Genomic DNA, 21,241 nt, shown 5'->3' on the forward strand with positions numbered 1-21,241 from the left:
ACAGTACAGCCCTTCGGCCCACAATGTTGTGCCAATGTATTCATAGATGAATCTAATCCTTCCCTCTTACATAGCCCTCCATTTTAAAATTACGCCCCTGGTATTGTGACTATTTTCTGAATGGAAAGAAAATTCAAAAATCTGAGGTGCAAAGGGACTTGGGAGTCCATGTGCAGAATTTCTAAAAGTTTATTTGCAGTTTGAGTCTATGGTGAGGAAGGCAAATGCGATGTTAGCATTCATTTCAAGAGGACTAGAATATAAAAGCAAGGATGTAATGTTCAGGCTTTATAAGGCATTGGTCAGGCTGCATGGAGTATCATGAGCAGTTTTGGGACCCTTATCTAAGAAAAATTGTGCTGATATTGGAGAGGGTTCAAAGGAGGTTAATGAAAATGATTCTGGGATTGAAAGGCTTATCGTATGAGGAGTATTTGATGGCTTTGGACTCTACTCACTGAAATTCAGAAGAATAAGGGGTTGACCTCATTGAAACCTATCAGATGTTGAAAGGCCTCAATAGAGTGGATGTAGAGAGATATGCCCTATGGTGGGAGAGTCTAGGACCAGAGGACTCAGCTGCCAGATGCAGGGAATGATCAACTGGATAAGTGTGCCTTCGGGGCGTGACCCTGTCACCGGGGCATCCCGGTTCCTCAACAATGTCGCCAACTGGAGCGTCACAGGAGATTGAAACATCGAGACAGCGGGCAGTGTGCACAGCTGTCAAAGGCCCCTGCACTCGAGTGATCTCTCTTTCTCGTTGGTGAGTGAAAGAGAGGGGGCTTTGGACAAACGACATTGAAACAGCAAGTTGCTGGTCTCCCCTCTCACTGTGGAAGGAATGACATCTCCCTCTCTCTCTCTCGTTAGCGAGGGAGAGGGCCTGCCTGAGATGTTCTGCCTGCCATGTGCAGAAGTTCGCTGATGACACGGCCATAGTGGGGTGTGTCAGGAATGGACAGGAGGAGAAGTATAGGAAACTGATACAGGACTTTGTGATATGGTGCAACTCAAACTACCTGTGTCTCAATATCACCAAGACCAAGGAGATGGTGGTGGACTTTAGGAGATCTAGGCCTCATATGGAGCCAGTGATCGTTAATGGAGAATGTGTGGAGCAGGTTAAGACCTACAAGTATCTGGGAGTACAGTTAGACGAGAAGCTAGACTGGACTGCCAACACAGATGCCTTGTGCAGGAAGGCACAGAGTCGACTGTACTTCCTAAGAAGGTTGGCGTCATTCAATGTCTGTAGTGAGATGCTGAAGATGTTCTATAGGTCAGTTGTGGAGAGCGCCCTCTTCTTTGTGGTGGCGTGTTGGGGAGGAAGCATTAAGAAGAGGGACGCCTCACGTCTTAATAAGCTGGTAAGGAAGGCGGGCTCTGTCGTGGGCAAAGTACTGGAGAGTTTAACATCGGTAGCTGAGCGAAGGGCGCTGAGTAGGCTACGGTCAATTATGGATAACTCTGAACATCCTCTACATAGCACTATCCAGAGACAGAGAAGCAGTTTCAGCGACAGGTTACTATCGATGCAATGCTCCTCAGACAGGATGAAGAGGTCAATACTCCCCAATGCCATTAGGCTTTACAATTCTACCGCCAGGACTTAAGAACTTTTTAAAAGCTATTATTAATGCTTTTTGAGATAGTGATTTAGATGCATATCATATTTTTTACTGAGTTAAGTATTGTATGTAATTAGTTTTGCTACAACAAGTGTATGGGACATTGGAAAAAAAGTTGAATTTCCCCATGGGGATGAATAAAGTATCTATCTATCTATCTAAGTGTTGAAATGGACAGTAGTTTTTTGAGATCATGGTCTCTGGAGCTTTGCTATTGCTAGCGTGCTGGGTGGTGGGAGGGTTGATGCGTTTGCTGGAGCAAGTGGGGTGAGGGGAGGGGGAAGGGTTAATGATTTTGCTGCTGCGTATGTGTGGGAAGGGGAAGGGGGGCATTCTTCTGTCATTCATTCTTTGGAGTGGTTTCTTCAGTTTTGTGGCTGTCTGTGAAGAGTAAGAATTTCAGGTTGTAGACTATACATTCTCTGATAGTAAATTCAACCACTGAAGTAGATGGACAGGGAGGACAAAGGGCTATGGGCTAAACGCAGGTAGATGGGACAAGCTTGCTGGACAACACAGACTGCATGGACAAGATGGGCTGAAGGGTCTGTTTCTATGCTGTTTGACTCTATAGTTCCAAGTGACCCATAAAAGATCCAGTACATGTTATTACTGGTAGTTAGCTGGTGTCAACGGCCATCCTAATGACCAGAGACATACTGGCAACAATATATTGTGAGCAGGTTTAGACCGCTTACCTAAGAAAGGCAAGGAAGGCCGTGCTGGTATTAGGAGTATTAGAGTTGAGAGAAGGTTTATATGAGAATGATCCTGGGAATGAAAAGGTTAACACATGAGCAGCATCTGATGGCTTTGGAGTTTAGAAGAATGGCGAGGCGGGGGGGGGGGGGGGGGGGGGATGTCTCACTGAAACCTATTGAATACTGAAAGCCCTAGATAGAGTGGATATGAAAGGATGTTTCCTAAGGACAGGGAGTCTAGGACCAGAGAGCACAGACTCAGAATAGAAGGACATCCATTTTGAATGGAGATGAGGAGGAATTTCTTTAACCAGAGGGTGATGAATCTGTGTTAGTCATTGCTACAGATGGCTGTGGAGGTCAAGTCATTGGGTATATTTAAAGCGGAGGTTGATAGGTTCTTAATTCCCTTTTTGGACCAGTTTTAAGTCTACACCCACATTGCTCAAGACATAGCTTGGCAAACTGCTCCAGAGTAGGCTTGTTCAAAATGCCTCTGATTGTAAGGTCATGGGGAGAAGGCCAGGAGAATAGGGTTGAGAGGGATAATAAATCAGCCATGATGGAATGGTGGAGCAGACTTGATGGGCTGAATGGCTTAATTCTGTTCCTATATCTAATGCTCTAACACTGATGGAAACTGACAAACATTTTTACCCTTTCCAGAAGTTAGTATGGCTCTGGGAGCTGGTGCCAAGAGAGACTAAATCTATCTCAAGATGTTTGGTGAAGTCATAACATCGTGGGCTGGAGCACCTTCCCCTCTTCATTACATCCTTCTGTTCCAGCACAACCCACGATTACCAAGGAAATCCCCTGTAGTCATGGAAACACAGGGGCTGCCAGAAGTTTCAAATAATCTGGTAACTTTCCAATTTGATGAAAAAAATCTGCAACTTTATCCAGTCTGTTCTACGTGAGAATCGGCACCACACTGCCACAACTGGCCCTCCGAAGTGGCCAAGGGACCACTTGGCAACTAGAACCGAGTCTCTGCCAGCCTTGTCCCTGATTGTTAAAGTCTCATTTTCAGCTTCTGATCTATACCAAGTTCACCAACAGCTGAAAAATAGCTCAGTAACATCATTGTGAAGCCAAGTGCTGCACACTTTGACAACCGTCTACATAAGTGCAGTGGAGAGTGTACTGATCACGTTCTGGTATGGAAACAACATACCAGGTGCCTTTGAATGGAAAATCCTACAAAATGTAGTCAATATGGCCCAGTACATCACAGGTAAAGCCCTCCCCACCACTGAGCACATCTACTTAAAATGCTGTTGTAGGAAAGGTGCTATCAGGTAGCAGGTACAAGAGCCTTAGGACTCGCGCCATCAGGCTTTGAACTAAAAGGGATAACTACATTTAAACTTCACTTGCCTCGTCATTAAAATGTTTCCACAACCAATCTACTCACTTTCAAAGACACTTCACCTCATGTTCCAGTCAAGTATATAACATAAATAACCATATAATGTAAATAGAAACGAGATGTTTCTCCGAACCAGGGAATGAAGCACGGTAGTACACATAACACACGATAACTTATGAAGGCAAGAACAAAATCCACAAATGAATCACACAAACAATAAACTAAAGTGTATTAACATTAAATACTGCAAGTTACTAAACAGATCAATCAGTGACACTTCACACACAATGCAGCTGGGAGTTCAGAAGCCTAATGGTCTGAGGAAAGAAGCTGTTTCCCATCCTGCCTGCTCTTGTTTTTATGCAATGGAGTTTCCTGCAAGATAGCAGAAAGTCAGAGGATGCTGGATAGATGGGTAGGACCCTTGATAATACTAAGGGCCCTGCATATGCACCGCTCCTGATAAATGTCCCCAATAGATGGTAGGGAGACCCCTATGATATTCTCAGCTGTTCTTACAGTCATTTGGAGGGACTTCAGGACCAACGCTCTACTATTCCCATAACAGGAGATGCACCTTGTCAGGACGCTCCCAATGGTGCTCCAATAAAACACAATAAAGAGTGGGGGGGGGGCAGGGTGGAGCCTTGCTTGCCTCAATCTTCTTATAAAGTGGAGGTGCTGCTGTGCCTTCTTAATCACGGAGGTGATATTAAGGGACCAGATGAGGACCAGATGTGAACTCCCAGGAACTTGGTGCACTTAACTCTCTCTACAGAGGCGTCATGTATTTGCAGAGGGGGGAGGTTTGTCTGCACCTTTCTGAAGTGCAAAATGATTTCCTTTGTATTCTCCACGTTCAGGCTTCTTCTCACACCAATCCACCAGTCGCTCCACTTCCTCACCGTACTCCATCTCATCATCGTTGCCGACGAGGCCAACCACTGCTGTGACATCTGTAAGCCTGATGACATGGTTGGAGCTGGATCCTGCGACACAGTCATGTGTCAGCAGTGTGAACAGCAGTGGGCTGAGCACACAGACTTGGGGAGCAACAGTGCTCAGCGTAAAGGGACGAGAGACGTTGCTGCTCACACTGTGCCTTACTATTAAAAGGTCCAGTATTGCAGAGGGAAGAGTTGAGACCCAGTCAGGACAATTTCCCCACCATTTTCTGGGGAATGATGCTGTTGAATGCTGAACTGGAGTATGGCATACGAGACCCCATTTTGCAGGTGGGATGGACAGAGTGGAGGGCAGAGGCTTTTGCACCAACAGTGGATCGACTTAAATGATTAGCGAACTAGAGAGGGTCCAATGCAGCTGGGAGAAAGGCTTTAATATGCTCCATGACCAACCGCTCAAAGCCTTTCATAATGGTTGGTATTAATGCCACAGGACGATAGTCATTTAGGCAGGTTCCTTTCGCCTTTAGCACTGGAATGATGGTTGTCACGTTGAGATCTGAGGGACAATGGATTGGTCCAGAAAGATGGTGAATATATCCAGCAGCACCTCCATTATTTATTGCTATTTATTGCATTTGCAGTTTGTTGTCTTCTGCACCCTGGTTGATCTTTCATTGATCCTGTTATAGTTACTGTTCTATCGATTTGTTGAGTATGCCCACAGCAGAATGAATCTCAGGGTTGTATATGGTGACATGAAGGTACTTTGATAATTAAGTTTATTTGAAGTGCTGCGGCAGAATGGTTAAATTACAACAAAGGCAAGTTGACCTCTGGCCTGTCCAATTTCTCTCACACACAGCTTGTGTATCACAAGAAACACTCCTCAACCCAACTGAAATGATGTAATCTAATTTGATTATAGTCCAAGGAGTTCAAACTTCCTGAATATGTAGGAATTCCACCCCCCGCCACCATAAATGTGAAGCCACAGGGTCAGCTCAGTTCCATTCGATTACTCAAGCATGTGACCTCACAACCTTTTCTACAAAGTCTTCATTCTGTAAAGTAATTTCAAATTCAAAACTGAAATGCAGTGGGATTTCAGCCCAAATCCATCTACTCTTTTGACTCAGTATCACTCAATACCATCTATTGTGCTTAAAAAAAAACAAAACCATGCCAATCCCCTTGTGTGTTGATTTTACAAACATATTTGGAACATAGAATAGTACAGCTCAGTGCAAGGACTTCTGGCTTTCTTTTTTTAATTAGGAATGTCCCAGCATATCAGCCTGTTCTATGCTGTCCTCATCTTCATCACTGTGAGAGTCCCACAGGTGAATACAGAAGAAAAATATTCATTAAGGACCTCTCCTGCCTCCTCAGACTCCCAAGTATATGCTTCCTCTTTTATCGTTGATCAGCCCCACCCTCACTGTAGTCATTCTCCAGTTCTTCCTAAACATGCAGAATGCCTCATGGGTTTTCCCTAATCCTACCTACCAATGCCTCCTCACGTTTCCTTCTATAATCAGTTCGTACATTCTCCCCGTGACTACGTTGGTTTCATCAATCCTACTTGCCAATGTCCTCTCACGTCTCTTCCTACAAGGAGTTTGTATAGATAGATAGATAGATAGATAGATACTTTATTCATCCCCATGGGGAAATTCAACTTTTTTTCCAATGTCCCATACACTTGTTGTAGCAAAAACTCATTACATACAATACTTAACTCAGTAATAATATGATATGCATCTAAATCACTAACTCAAAAAGCATTAATAATAGCTTTAAAAAAAGTTCTTAAGTCCTGGCAGTTGAATTGTAAAGCCTAATGGCATTGGGGAGTATTGACCTCTTCATCCTGTCTGAGGAGCATTGCATCGACAGTAACCTGTCGCTGAAACTGCTTCTCTGTCTCTGGATGGTGCTATGTAGAGGATGTTCAGGGTTTTCCATAATTGACCGTAGCCTACTCAGCGCCCTTCGCTCAGCTACCGATGTTAAACTCTCCAGTACTTTGCCCACGACAGAGCCCGCCTTCCTTATCAGCTTATTAAGACGTGAGGCGTCCTTCTTCTTAATGCTTCCTCCCCAACACGCCACCACAAAGAAGAGGGCGCTCTCAACAACTGACCTATAGAACATCTTCAGCATCTCACTGCAGACATTGAATGACGCCAACCTTCTAAGGAAGTACAGTCGACTCTGTGCCTTCCTGCACAAGGCATCTGTGTTGGCAGTCCAGTCTAGCTTCTCGTCCAACTGTACTCCCAGATACTTGTAGGTCTTAACCTGCTCCACACATTCTCCATTAATGATCACTGGCTCCATATGAGGCCTAGATCTCCTAAAGTCCACCACCATCTCCTTGGTCTTGGTGACATTGAGACGCAGGTAGTTTGAGTTGCACCATATCACAAAGTCCTGTATCAGTTTCCTATACTCCTCCTCCTGTCCATTCCTGACACACCCCACTATGGCCGTGTCATCAGCGAACTTCTGCACATGGCAGGACTCCGAGTTATATTGGAAGTCAGATGTGTACAGGGTGAACAGGACCGGAGAGAGTACGGTTCCCTGTGGCGCTCCTGTGCTGCTGACCACTGTGTCAGACCTACAGTCTCCCAACCGCACATACTGAGGTCTATCTGTCAAGTAGTCCACTATCCAATCCACCATGTGAGAGTCTACTCCCATCTCCGTTAGTTTGTGCTTTAAGATCTTGGGCTGGATGGTGTTAAAGGCACTAGAGAAGTCCAGGAATGTAATCCTCACAGCACAACTGACCCCATCTAGGTGAGAGAGTGATTTGTGCAGCAAATACGTGATAGCATCCTCCACTCCCACCTTCTCCTTATACGCAAACTGAAGCGGATCCCGGGCGTGCCTGGTTTGTGGCCTCAGATTCTGTATTATCAGCCGCTCCATGGTCTTCATCACGTGCGACGTCAAGGCAACAGGTCTGAAGTCATTCAACTCCTTTGGTTGTGGTTTCTTCGGTACCGGGACAATACAAGATGTTTTCCACTGTCTGGGTACTCTTCTCTGATCTAGACTCATGTTGAAGATGCGCTGTAGTGGTTCTCCCAGTTCAGTCGCACAGGCCCTCAGTAATCGTGGGGAAACTCCATCCGGTCCAGCCGCCTTGCTGGTACAGATCTTCCTCAGTTGACCTTCCACCTGTGCAGCCGTAAACCTGGGCGTGGGCCAGGTCTCCTGTGAGTGGCTATTTTCCTGTGAGGGAAGTAAGCCTGGTGTGGAGTTCTGCAGTGAGGGTGAGATTGTGCTGTCGAACCTATTGAAGAAGTTGTTCAGCTGGTTCGCTTTCTCCACATCTCCACTTATGTTTGCCCCCCGCTTTGCACCACATCCGGTGATGATCTTCATCCCATCCCACACCTCCTTCATGCTTTTTTCCTGCAGCTTTTGTTCTAACTTTCTCCTATACTGCTCCTTTGCCCCCCTTATCTGTACTCTGAGTTCCTTCTGAACTCTTTTAAGCTCCAACCGATCACCATCTTTAAAGGCCCTCTTCTTCTGGTTTAGGAGGCCTTTGATGTGACTAGTGATCCAGGGCTTATTATTGGGATAGCAGCGAACAGTTCTAACAGGGACAACGGCATCCACACAAAAGTTAATATAGTCCGTTGTGCATTCAGTGACCTCAACGCCCCCACAGAGCCCCCCTTGCAGTACATCCCAGTTAGTAGTACCGAAGCAGTCTCTCAGGGCCTGTTCAGCTTCAGGAGTCCACTTCCTGAAAGAGCGTGTGGTAGTGGGATGCTTCATCACAATTGATTTATATCTGGTCTGTAACAAAACCAGGTTGTGATCAGCTTTCCCCAGTGCAGGCAGCGGGGATGCACTATATGCATCCTGTACGTTTGCATACAGCAGGTCAATAGTCCTGTTACCCCTGGTGTAACAATCCACGTACTGGGAGAAAGCAGGTAGTGTCTTGTCCAAAGTCACATGGTTGAAGTCCCCTGTAATTATCACCAGTGCCTCAGGGTGCTGTGTCTGAAGCTTAGCAACGGCGGAGCTGATGATGTCACACGCTACCGTTGCGTCGGCACGCGGCGGGACATACACAATCACCGCAATGACGCTGGCGAATTCTCGAGGCAGGTAATATGGCCTCATACTCACAGCGATCAGCTCAATATCCTTTTCACAAACGGAGATCTTTGTACTCACATGCCCGGGGTTACACCATCTTACGTTAATGTAGAGAGCGAGTCCCCCTCCTTTCTTCTTCCCACACTTTTTGGCATCTCTGTCAAATCTTACCGTAGTAAAACCAGGTAATTCTACATTTACATCCGGGATGTTAGCCGTCAGCCATGTTTCGGAAAAACACATGTTCTCCCCTTGACCTCGTGGGTTTCCTCTGGGGTCTAAAGTTTCTCCCACATTCCAACGATGCACGGGTTAGGGTTTGTGAGCTGTGAGCATGCTATGTCGGTGCCAGAAGCTTGATGACGTTTGCATGATCTTCACTGATTTGACTTGACGCAAACATATTTCGCTGTAAGTTTTGATGTACATGTGACAAATCAAGTTTATCTTCACCTTTGTAGCTCTCCCAAGATCCTCCCTGGCTACCTTATACCTCCCAAAGAGCTCCATCTGATCTGTACTTTCTAAACCTTAAAAGTAAGCTTCTTTCTTCCTCTTGACTGAACGTTCCAGATCTCTCGTCAAACCTGGGTGGATGGGACTAACTCACTGGGCTACAAAGTCAGTATGGATGAGTTGAGCCAAGTGGTCTGTTTCCAAGCTGTGTGACCATGACCACTACACTAAGGTCTTGCTTTCCTTCAGCGTCTTGTACAATTTACTTATTCTGTGTGTTATCTGTACCTATGTGCCTATGACGCGGCCACCAGCAGGTTTCGTTGTAGAGAGAGTGAAGTGCACCAAGTTCCTGGGAGTTCACATCTTGGATGACCTCACCTGATCTTTTAATATCAGCTCCCTGAATAAGGTGGCAAAGCAGCACCTCCAGTTCCTGAGGATTGAGGAAAGTGAGGGTCCACCCCGCCCCCCCAAATCTTAACTGAATTTTACAGGAGCACCAGTGAGATTGTCCTGACAAGCTGTATCTCCATCTGCTATGGGAGCAGCAGAGCGTCAGTCTGAAAGTCCCTACAAAGGACTGTGAAGGTGGCCAAGAGGATCATTCCCTCCCATCTATCAGGGACACTGTGTAGGCAAGGCCCTTAGTAAAATCAAGGATCCTCTTTGACTTTCTATCACCAGGCAGGCGATTCCGATGCATTAAAACAAGAGCAGTCAGGATGGGAGACAGCTTCTTCCTTCAGGCCATGAGGCTTCTGCACTCCTGGCCGCATCGCATTCGAAGTGTCACCGGTTAATCTGTTCTGTACTTTACAATATTTAATTTATGCACTCTACTTTGTTTATCTATGTATAAATCATTTTATAGATTTATTTCCTAATTTCCCAAGTTATTGTGTGTTACATGTATACTCTGCTTTACACCCTGGTCTAGAGAAGCACTGTCTCGTTTGACGGTATACATGTGTATAGTTCAATGACAATAAACTTGACTTCTCATTCTAATTGTACCTCACCGTATTTGTGCAAAGAACATTAAATGCAACTTGAGGCTTGGTCCTTGTTTACCCAGCACACATTCCAGTGGGGGAGAGGGGTGGTATGGTTTAAAGAGGAAATATGAATAGCAATGTTTCATAGATCAAAAGATTATTGTACAAAAGGCACAATAAATGTTAAGACAGACAGGTACTGATTGTATTTTATGAATTAAGTACATTTTTTTAAAAACTTTTTTATTGTTTTCAAATAGTTACAGAATAAATGTGTATGAGAAAAAAAAATGTTACCCAGCCCCCCTCCCCCCTAACATCCCTATTAATTAAGTACATTTTTGAAATCAAAGGATTTCTTTCCCTGCCTGACCTGCAGACTACTTCTGCAGGTTTTTGCTTTTCATACTCAAGGTTTTGGAATGAGATTTGCAATCAACCTTCTGCCTGAATGCACGAGTATCTCTCACACACGGAGCCACGGTGCTACCCTTCGTGTTGATTGAGCTGCTGGTTAAGTGTATTCATGGTTTCTTTCTTTACTTAGAGATACAGAACAGGCCATTCCAGTCCAACAAACGACACGGCTCAGTGCCCCTCCTATTTAACACTGGCCTATTCACAGCATCAGGATCAAAAATCAGCTTTATGATCACGGTATATGTTAGGAAATTTGTTGTCCTGTGCAATACAATACATAATGATAGAAAAATAAAATATATATAAGTTAAATTAGAATTAGTATTAATTTTGTATTATTACTATTGCAAAATTAGAATTTAAAAATTAGTGAGGTAGTGATCATGGGTTCAGTATCCGTTCAGAAATCAGATGGTGGAGGGGAAGAAGCTGTTCCTGAATCGTTGAGTGTGCGTCTTCAGGCTCCTTCCTGATGGTAGCAATGAGAAGAGGGTATGTCCTGGGTGATGGGGGTCCTTAATGATGGAAGCTACTCTTTTACAGGAGGAGGAGTATAGGAAACTGATACAGGATTTTGTGATATGGTGCAACTCAAACTACCTGCGTCTCAATATCACCAAGACCAAGGAGATGGTGGTGGACTTTAGGAGATCTAGGCCTCATATGGAGCCAGTGATCATTAATGGAGAATGTGTGGAGCAGGTTAAGACCTACAAGTATCTGGGAGTACAGTTAGACGAGAAGCTAGACTGTGCAGGAAGGCACAGAGTCGACTGTACTTCCTAAGAAGGTTGGCGTCATTCAATGTCTGTAGTGAGATGCTGAAGATGTTCTATAGGTCAGTTGTGGAGAGCGCCCTCTTCTTTGTGGTGGCGTGTTGGGGAGGAAGCATTAAGAAGAGGGACGCCTCACGTCTTAATAAGCTGGTAAGGAAGGCGGGCTCTGTCGTGGGCAAAGTACTGGAGAGTTTAACATCGGTAGCTGAGCGAAGGGCGCTGAGTAGGCTACGGTCAATTATGGATAACTCTGAACATCCTCTACATAGCACCATCCAGAGACAGAGAAGCAGTTTCAGCGACAGGTTACTATCGATGCAATGCTCCTCAGACAGGATGAAGAGGTCAATACTCCCCAATGCCATTAGGCTTTACAATTCAACCGCCAGGACTTAAGAACTTTTTAAAAGCTATTATTAATGCTTTTTGAGATAGTGATTTAGATGCATATCATATTCTTTACTGAGTTAAGTATTGTATGTAATGAGTTTTGCTACAACAAGTGTATGGGACATTGGAAAAAAGTTGAATTTCCCCATGGGGATGAATAAAGTATCTATCTATCTATCTATCTATCTATCTCTTTTGAGGCATCACTCCTAGAAACTATGGAGGCTAATGGTCATGATAGAGCTGACCGAGTTTACAACTTCCTGCAGCACAGTTTGACCCTGTGCAGTAGCCCCCCCCCCCCCCCCCATACCAGACAGTGATGCAGCCAGTTAGAATGCTCTCCACACTACATCTGTAGAAGTTTGAGAGTGTTTTTGGTGACATACCAAATCTCCTCAAACTCCTAATGAAGTATAGCCGCTGTTGTCCCTTCTTTGTAGCTCTATCGCTCTGCTGGGCCCAGGACAGATCCTTTCAGATATTAACAACCAGGAACTCGGAACTGCTCACTCTCTCCACTTCAGATCCCTCTATAAACTACAATGAGTAATTAAACTACTCACCGGTAGGTCTTCGAACTATGTGAGAAACAACATGGTCACAGGGAGAACATACAAACTGTTTAGATGGCGCCATAATTGAACTCTGATGCCCTGAGCTGCAGTAGCGTCAGGCTAACTGCTACACCACCATAGTGCCCACGCCCCAGCTATTGCAATAACACCACTCAGATTTAATACTGTAAGCCAAGAAATATCACAGTGCAATGTATAAAAAAAACTATAAATTACAATAAGTATATATTAAAAAATTAAAAGTTGCGTAAGATGAGAGAAAAAATAATAAAGTGGCGTTCGTGGTGGGTTGGAGATACGTCTCTACCAAAGGAGGTGTAAGGTGCTCCTTCCCTCCGCTAGCCTGCAAGTCACCCTCGGGCAAGGTGTAGCCCCTGCTCAGCCCCCGTCCCCCTCCCCCGGGATCGGGGCCTTGTGAAGCCACGAGAGCAGCTGCTGCATATCACAAGTCCTGGTTACATGAGCACTGACAGCAGGCAGACAATCTCTGATGAGTATTGATAATGGCTGGGGTCACCCGGCCTGAAGAAGGCAATGGCAAACCACTTCTGTAGAAAAAAATTGCCAAGAATAATCACGGTCATGGAAAGACCGTGATCGCTCACGTCATACAACACGGCCCATAACAAATGAACAAGTGCTCATGGGTTTGTTGCCCACTCAGAAACCTGTTGGCAGAAGGGTAGAAGCTGTTCCTAAAATATTGAGTGTCTTCACTCTCTTCAATTTTCTAAGGGTTTTTTGGCAAGTATCGTTGATTTCTAGAGACCAAGAGGCCCCTTCCTTCGTCCTTGTCTTATCTATGGTAATAAACAGTCTACTGGAGGAACTCACCGGGTCAAGCAACATCTGTCAGGGGGGAGAACTGTTGACATTTCATGCCAAAACCCTGCGCCAGGACAGAGTGGAAAGAGAATGAATGAGGAAATACTTAGTACGGATGCAAGCTTCGACTGAGGCATCGACAGCTCCCTTTCCTGCCTACAGATATTGCCTGACCCTGGGAGTTCCTTCAGCAGCTTGTTGCTGCAGATTCCAGCTCTTATCTATAGTCTGCTCTTTCAGTTTGTCTAACAGGGTTTTTGTTTATTTATTTATTGAGATACAGAGTTGAATACGCCCTTCGAGCTACACCGCACAGCAACCCATTCATTTAACCCTAGCCTAATCATGGGATAGTTTACAACAACCAATTAACCTACCAACCGGTACTTCTTTGGACTGCAGGAGGAAACCAGAGCACCCGGAGCAAGCCCACGCAGTCACGAGGAGAACGTACAAACTCCTCACAGACAGCGTCAGGGAAAAATTTTCACTAAACACCAACATGCAAAACTTATCCATTAATATTGTGCAGTTGTGATGAAGAACTCTGGCTAACTTTCCACACATTGCTCAACTCTGAAAAAGCACAGAACTCCAGAGACTGTTGTGCGTGAAAATCACAGATTCCAAGATACTCAAACCACCCCGTCTGGCACCAACAATCTTTTAATGGTCAAGGTCACTTAGATTACATTTTTCCCCCAAATCCAGTGAGCAGCAGTTCTGTGGGCGAAAACACCTTGTTAATGGGAGAGGTCAGAGGAGAATGGCCAGACTGGTTCAAGCTGACAGTAACTCAAATAACCACACATTACAACAGTGGTGTGCAGAAGAACATCCCTGAACGTACAACATGTTGAACCTTGAAGAGGGTGGCCTACAGCAGCAGAAGACCACGAACATAGAGTCAGTGGCCACTTTATTAGGTACAGAGTATATAGCAGCTGTAAGCAATTGAGAAGGGGGAAACGTTTGACAGCTGCCGGTTGAAAGAGATGGTGAAAGGATGAGAACAGGGCTGGCACGTGTGATCTGTGCTACGGCTCCTATGACCGGGTAAATGAACTGTGCAATCTCTATAGACTATAAAAAGATCTTAAATTACAGCCAGGGTAAGCAAAAAAAAAGACTGATTCATGCGGCTTTTGCTTCTCAGTCACAAGTCTGTGATGCAAGACTCCAGCAGATGACACTCGAGAGCAGCTTCACTTTGGACAAGTGATGGAAAGGAAAGCGTCATCTTGGGAGCAGATGCGACAGAGACAGGAACTGAGAAAAAGACGCAGTGTTATTACTACACACAGAAGACGGGGTGGCAAGAGGTACAGTCAAGATAGCCGTGGGAATAGGTAGGTTTATAAAAGATGTTGGTCGTCAGTTTGTCTCCAGAGATGGACAGTGAGAGATCGAGAAAGAGGAGGGAGGTGTCAGAAGTGGACTAGGTGAATTTAAGGGCAGGGTGGAAGTCAGAGGCAAAGCAGAAAGCAAAATTTCTGCTTTTGGCAGATATCAGCTGGTCGCTTCCCACCGACTGACATCCGCCAAAAGCAGAAATACCTGGTGGCGTAACATTTAAATTCTGATTCCTATTCCTGTTCTGACATGTCAGTCCACGGCCTCCTCTTGTGGAGGAGCAACACCTTGTATTCCATCTGGGTAGCCTCCAACCTGATGGCATAAATATCGATTTGGAGCGATGTACTACATACGGAGCTAGAGACAACGATACACAGTCGGTAAGTTGTTTCGAGACTAGTTTTTTCAAACCGCGGCGCTGGCATTTAATCTCTAGCGCCGGCCCTCTCCGGGCGGAAATGACATCAGAGGTGCATTACCAAAGTCTCTCCCCGCACGCTGGCTATTTGTGAGCCGGTTCGCCTGCGCAGAAAGTGGGTCGCCACATAATCCCCTCCCCCCCCCCCCCCCCCAGAACTGGCGATACACCCCCAATGTCCACAGTCTGGATCAGCCTCTGTTTGGGAGGTCTGCCTCTGCGCCGCGGTGCCTGAACCTCGACCGGCTGTGCCAAGTCCACATGGGTTGGTTTGAGTCGGTCCACCGTGAAAACCTCCTCTTTCCCCCCAATGTCCAGAATGTACGTGGACCTGTTGTTGTTGATCACCTTGAATGGCCCCTTGTACGGCCGCTGTAGCGGTGCCCGGTGTCTGCCCCTTCGTACAAACACAAACTTACAGTTCTGTAGGTCTTTGGGTACATGGGTCAGGGTCCGTCCGTGCTGCGAAGTCGGTATGGGGGCCAGGTTGCCGAGCCTTTCGCGTAGTCTGTCCAGGACTACTGCGGGTTCTTCCTCTTGCCTCCTTGGGGCTGGTATGAACTCTCCCGGGACGGCTAGGGGTGCGCTGTACACCAACTCGGCCGACGAGGCGTGCAGATCCTCTTTGGGCACTGTGCGAATTCCAAGCAGGACCTAGGGACGCTCGTCCACCCAGTTAGGTCCTCTCAGGTGGGCCATGAGAGCCGACTTCAAGTAACGGTGGTAGCGTTCCACTAGTCCGTTCGACTGTGGGTGGTAGGCAGTTGTGTGGTGCAGCTGCGTTCCCAACAGGCTGGCCACAGCTGACCACAGGCTGGAGGTGAACTGGGCGCCTCTGTCGGAGGTAATGTGGGCCGGTACCCCGAAGCGTGCTACCCAGGTTGCAATCAGGGCTCGGGCGCAGGAATCGGTAGATGTGTCGGTGAGCGGGACCGCCTCTGGCCACCTCGTGAACCGGTCTGCCATAGTTAGGAGGTACCGCGCTCCTCGGGACACCGGTAGGGGGCCCACAATATCCACATGAATGTGGTTGAACCTCCGGTGGGTGGGTTCAAGCTGCTGTGGCGGGGCTTTAGTGTGCCGCTGCACCTTGGCTGTTCGGCACTATGTGCACGTTCTGGCCCATTCACTGACCTGCTTGCGAAGTCCGTGCCACACGAACTTGCTGGAGACCAGCCGGACGGTTGTCCTGATAGATGGGTGCGCCAAACCGTGTATGGAGTCGAAAACTTGCCGCCTCCAGGCTGCCGGGACGATGGGGCGAGGTTGGCCGGTAGCCACGTTGCACAGGAGGGTCCTCTCACCTGGGCCTACGAGAAAGTCTTGCAGCTGCAAACCCGAGACTGCGGTCCTGTAGCTGGGCATCTCGTCATCTGCCTGCTCCGCCTCCGCCAGTGCTGCATAGTCCACCCCCAGGGACAGGGCCTGGACAGCTGGTCTAGAGAGTGCGTCCGCCACGACGTTGTCCTTTCCCAAGACATGCTGGATGTCTGTCGTGTACTCGGAGATGTAGGACAGATGTCGCTGCTGGCGAGCCGACCAGGGATCCGACACCTTCGTGAACGCGAAGGTCAACGGTTTGTGGTCCGTGAACGCGGTGAATGGCCTGCCTTTTAAGAAGTACCTGAAATGCCGGATTGTCAGATACAGTGCCAACAGCTCCCGGTCGAAGGCACTGTACTTGAGTTCGGGTGGTCGTAGGTGCTTGCTGAAGAACGCCAGGGGTTGCCAGCGCCCCTTGATGAGCTGCTCCAGCACCCTACCGACTGCTGTGTCGGATGCGTCCACCGTGAGGGCGGTCAGAACGTCCGTTCTGGGGTGCACTAGCATCGCGGCATCTGCCAAGGCTTCCTTGGCTTTAACGAAAGTGGCTGCGGCCTCCTCGTCCCAAGTAATGTTCTTGCCTTTACCCAACATCAGGGTGTACAAAGGGCGCATGATACGGGCTGCTGAGGGGAGGAAACGGTGGTAGAAGTTCACCATACCAACGAACTCCTGCAGGCCTTTGACCGTGTTGGGCCGGACAAAGTGGCGGATCGCGTCTACCTTGGCGGGCAGAGGTGTTGCCCTGTCTTTGGTAATCCTGTGGCCCAGGAAGTCGATGGTATCGAGACCGAACTGGTATTTGGCCGGGTTGATCATGAGACCGAAATCACTCAGGTGGGAGTAGAGCTGGCGGAGGTGGGACAGATGCTCCTGACGACCACTGCTGGCTATAAGGATGTCGTCCAAACAGATGAACGCAAAGTCCAGGTCGCGTCCCACCGCATCCATTAGCCGCTGGAACGTCTGTGCGGCATTCTTCAGGCCGAACGGCATTCAGAGGAACTCGAACAGGCCGAACGGGGTGATGAGTGCTGTTCTGGGGATGTCTTCAGGGTGCACCGGGATTTGATGGTATCCCTGAATGAGGTCTACTTTGGAAAGGATTCTTGCCCCGTGCAGGTTTGCTGCAAAGTCCTGTATGTGCGGCACAGGGTAGCGGTCTGGAGTTGTAGCCTCATTCAGTCTATGGTAGTCGCCGCATGGTCTCCAACCCCCGGCTGCTTTGGGCACCATGTGCAGGAGGGAGGCCTATGGGCTGTCGGACCTCCGTACGATCCCCAATTCCTCCATCCTCTTGAACTCCTCCTTCGCCAGGCGGAGCTTTTCTGGGGGGAGCCTTCATGCGCGGGCGTGGAGGGGTGGTCCCTGGGTAGGGATGTGGTGCTGTACCCCGTGTCTGGGCATGGCTGCCGTGAACTGCGGTGCCAGAATCGATGGAAAGTCCGCCAGGATTCTGGTGAATTCGTTGACCGACAGTGTGACGGAGTCCAGGTGTGGGGCCGGCAACTTGGCTTCACCCAGGGAGAACGTCTGGAAAGTCTCGGCATGTACCAGTCTTTTCCCTTGCAAGTCGACCAGCAGGCTGTGAGCTCGCAAGAAGTCCGCCCCCAGGAGTGGTTAGGCCACGGCGGCCAGTGTGAAGTCCCACGTGAACCGGCTGGCGCCGAACTACAGCTGCACTGAGCTGCAAGTCCGTATCGTGCTGCCGTTTGCGGCCCTCAGGGTGGGTCCTGGCTTCCTGTTGCGGGCGTCGTACCCCGTCGGGGGCAAGACGCTGATTTCCGCTCCGGTGTCGACCAAAAAGCAGCGTCCTGACTGTTTGTCCCAGACGTACAAGAGGCTGTCCTGGTGGCCAGCCGCCATAGTCATTAGTGGCAGCTGGCCCTGGCCCTTGCAAAGCGGGTGACAACGGCGGACTTCTGTGCCCCACCGCTGGTGGTAGAAACACCACTGTTCACTGTCCTCCTCACTCCTGCCTCTGTGTTGTGTGCACCCCACTGCCGGGCCTGGTCTGGTCTGCTGTTGGGCGTGTGGCCTGGTAATCTGACCAACGGACACCACGCTCTCCCTCTTGGCTTTCCACAGCACGTCTGCCCGGGCCGCCACCTTCCAGGGGTCGCTGAAATCTGCGTCAACCAGCAGCAGATGTATGTCCTCGGGCAGTTGCTCTAGGAACGCTTGCTCGAACATGAGGCAGGGCTTGTGTCCGTCAGCCAGGGCCAGCATCTTGTTCATCAATGCTGACGGCAGTCTGCCTCCCAAACCGTCCAGGTGAAGCAGGCGGGCACCCCGCTCACGCCGTGAGAGGCCAAAGGTCCCAATGAGCAGCGCTTTGAATGCTTCATATTTGCCTTCTTCCGGGGGCGACTGTATGAAATCCGCAACCTGGGCGGCCGTCTCCTGGTCAAGGGCGCTCACCACGTGATAGTAGTGCGTGGAATCAGAGGATATCTGCTGAATCTGGAACTGGGCTTCTGCTTGGCTAAACCACACGTGTGGTCACAGCGTCCAGAAAGTCGGCAGTTTTAGTGAAACTGCGTGAACAGATGAAGAGTCGGTCATCTTTGGTCCAAATCCTGTTTGGACCGTCGGGGTCACCAATGTAGCGATGTGCTACACACAGCACTGAAATAACGACACGCAGTTGGTAAGTCGTTTCGAGACTAGTTTTTTTCAAACTTCGCGGCGCTGGCATTTAATCCCTAGCGCCTGCCCTCTCCGGGTGGAAATGACGTCGGAGGTGCATCACCAAAGTCTCTCCCCGTGCGCGGGCTACTTGTGAGCCTGCGCAGGAAGTGGGCCGCCACAGATTTCTCCTAGTTTAAAGAAAATTCCCTCCCCTCCCCCTTTTCTATTCCCTACTCTAGCCTCTTACCTCTTTTCACCTGCCTATCACCTCTTTCTGGATCACCACCTTCTTCCCTTTCTCCTATGGTCCACTCCTCTCCTATCTGATTCCTTCTTCTCCAGCCCTTTCCCCATCCTCCTTCCCCTGACACTTCTTTATTCCGGCATCCATCCCCTTCCTTTCCAGTCCTGAAGCAGGGTCTTGGCCGGAAATATCAAATGTTTGCTCATTTCCACGGATGCTGCCTGACCTGCTGAGCTCCTCCAGCATTTTGAGTGTTGCTATTTACAGTCTACAATTGATCACAACCTTGAAGTATTTCACTGACTGTAGAGCACTCGGGGCACATTAAGGTTCTAACAGTCCGCACATAAAAAATGCAGACCTCCTTCTATTATGCTCACTTACCTAGCATGGAAAAAATGAAGTCCTTGGCTGTGTGCACTTCCAGTGCGCGCTGGTCATCGAAGTCCCTCAGCTCATGTTTGCCAAACTCCTGGATCAGCTTGGTGATCTCCTCCATCCGCGCTCCCGAGTGGAAGTCCAGGTCGTTCAGCGGCTTGGCAAATGCCGGCTTGCTGTGTGGCACAGAGTCCCTGCCGGACAACAGTGGCAGAGACGCCATTGTCAGATTGTGGCAGGCTGAAGACCGAAACCCAGGCAGAATTTTAAAAAAGGTTTCGAAAGGTGAAAAACAAAATTGCAGTCAAATCTCGGAATTCATCTCATGAACCTGCCAACAGTACCAAGATGGGGTGAAGTGAATTCCCTCTTTTCTAATTTTTTGGTATGTTTCACTGACAAGCGATGGAGTTGCTTCTTAGTTGCCCAGCGGAACACAAGTAGGGTGAATCAAAGTTCTTCATTACGAAGTCTGCAAGGACAAGATGAAGAGGTTAGAAATGTGAGCTTTAATTATAAATCCCACACTATTTATTATTTGGGAAAAAGTATGGAATAGACCCTCTGGCCCTTTGAGCCACAGCATCCAGCAATCCCCCCAATTTAATCCCAGCCTAATCACGGGACAACTTACAACGACCAATTAACCTACCAACTGGAACGTCTTTGGACTGTGGGCGGAAACCCATGCAGTCATGGGGTGAAACGTTAGTAACTCCTTACAGGCAGTGGTAGGAATTGAACCCAGGTTGCTGGCACTGTAATTTTGTATAGCTCTATCAAATCTCTGCCCGTTTTCCTACACTCCTGAGAATAAATTCCTAACTATTCAATCTTTTCTTATAACTGGGGTCCTCAAGTCCCTGCAACATTCTTGTCAATTTTTTTCACTATACATTCACGGGTGGTGGGGGGGAATGGAGGATACGTCTCTACCCGGGAGGTGTAAGGCACTCCTTCCCTCCGCTAGCCTGCAGGTCAGCTTGGCCAAGTGTGGTACCTGCTTAGTGCCCCCGTCAGGGTCATGTGAAGCCATGGGAGCAGGTGGTGGATGGTCGTACGAGCAGCCGGTGCGGATCACAAGTCCTGGTTATGTGACCACTGACACCAGGCAGACAATCTCTGAAGAGTATTGATAATGGCAGGGATCGCCTGTCTTGTAAAAACCTGCCCAGAAGGCAGCAATATAGAAAAATCTCCCAAGAACCAGTTAAACTGCCTACTCCCACTGACCTGCACCAGGACCATAGCATCCATGTACCAATCAAATTTCTCATAAATGTTGAAATCAAGCTCACAAGCACCACTTACACTAGCAGCTTGTTCCACACTCTCACAATCCTGTGAGTGAAAAAGTTGCCCCTCATGTTCCCCTTAAACTTTTCACCTTTCACCCTTAACCCATGACCTCAAGTTGTAGTCCACCGGACCTCAATGGAAAAAGTCTGCTTACATTTACCCTATCTATACTCCTCATAATTTTGTATACCTCTGTCAACTCCTCTCAATCATCTATGTTCTGAGGAATAAAGTTCTAACTTATTCAATCTTTCCTTATAACTCAGTCCCTCCAATCCCAGCAAAATCCCTGTATATTTTCTCTGCACTCTTTCAACCTTATTTACATCTTTCCTGCAGGTACTGTAGGTGACCAAAACTGCATACGATGCTCCAAATCAGTCCTCACTAATGTCTTACACAACTTCAA

The 21,241-nt window shown here is 48.0% G+C and overlaps 1 protein-coding gene across 3 annotated transcripts in view; it reads right to left on the minus strand.

Annotated features, from left to right (window-relative positions):
• Positions 1–21,241, minus strand: part of LOC140729253 (nucleotidyltransferase MB21D2-like) — a 56,630-nt gene that overhangs the window by 25,250 nt on the left and 10,139 nt on the right. For all 3 annotated transcript variants that reach the window (XM_073048827.1, XM_073048826.1, XM_073048828.1), the window contains exon 2: positions 19,540–20,005. In XM_073048827.1, the coding sequence (XP_072904928.1) occupies positions 19,540–19,756 (217 nt within the window). In that variant the 5' untranslated portion in view covers positions 19,757–20,005. The remainder of the gene's footprint in view (positions 1–19,539; positions 20,006–21,241) is intronic.

Source organism: Hemitrygon akajei, chromosome 6 (assembly GCF_048418815.1).
Source record: "Hemitrygon akajei chromosome 6, sHemAka1.3, whole genome shotgun sequence".
Classification (NCBI taxonomy): Eukaryota; Metazoa; Chordata; class Chondrichthyes; order Myliobatiformes; family Dasyatidae; genus Hemitrygon; species Hemitrygon akajei.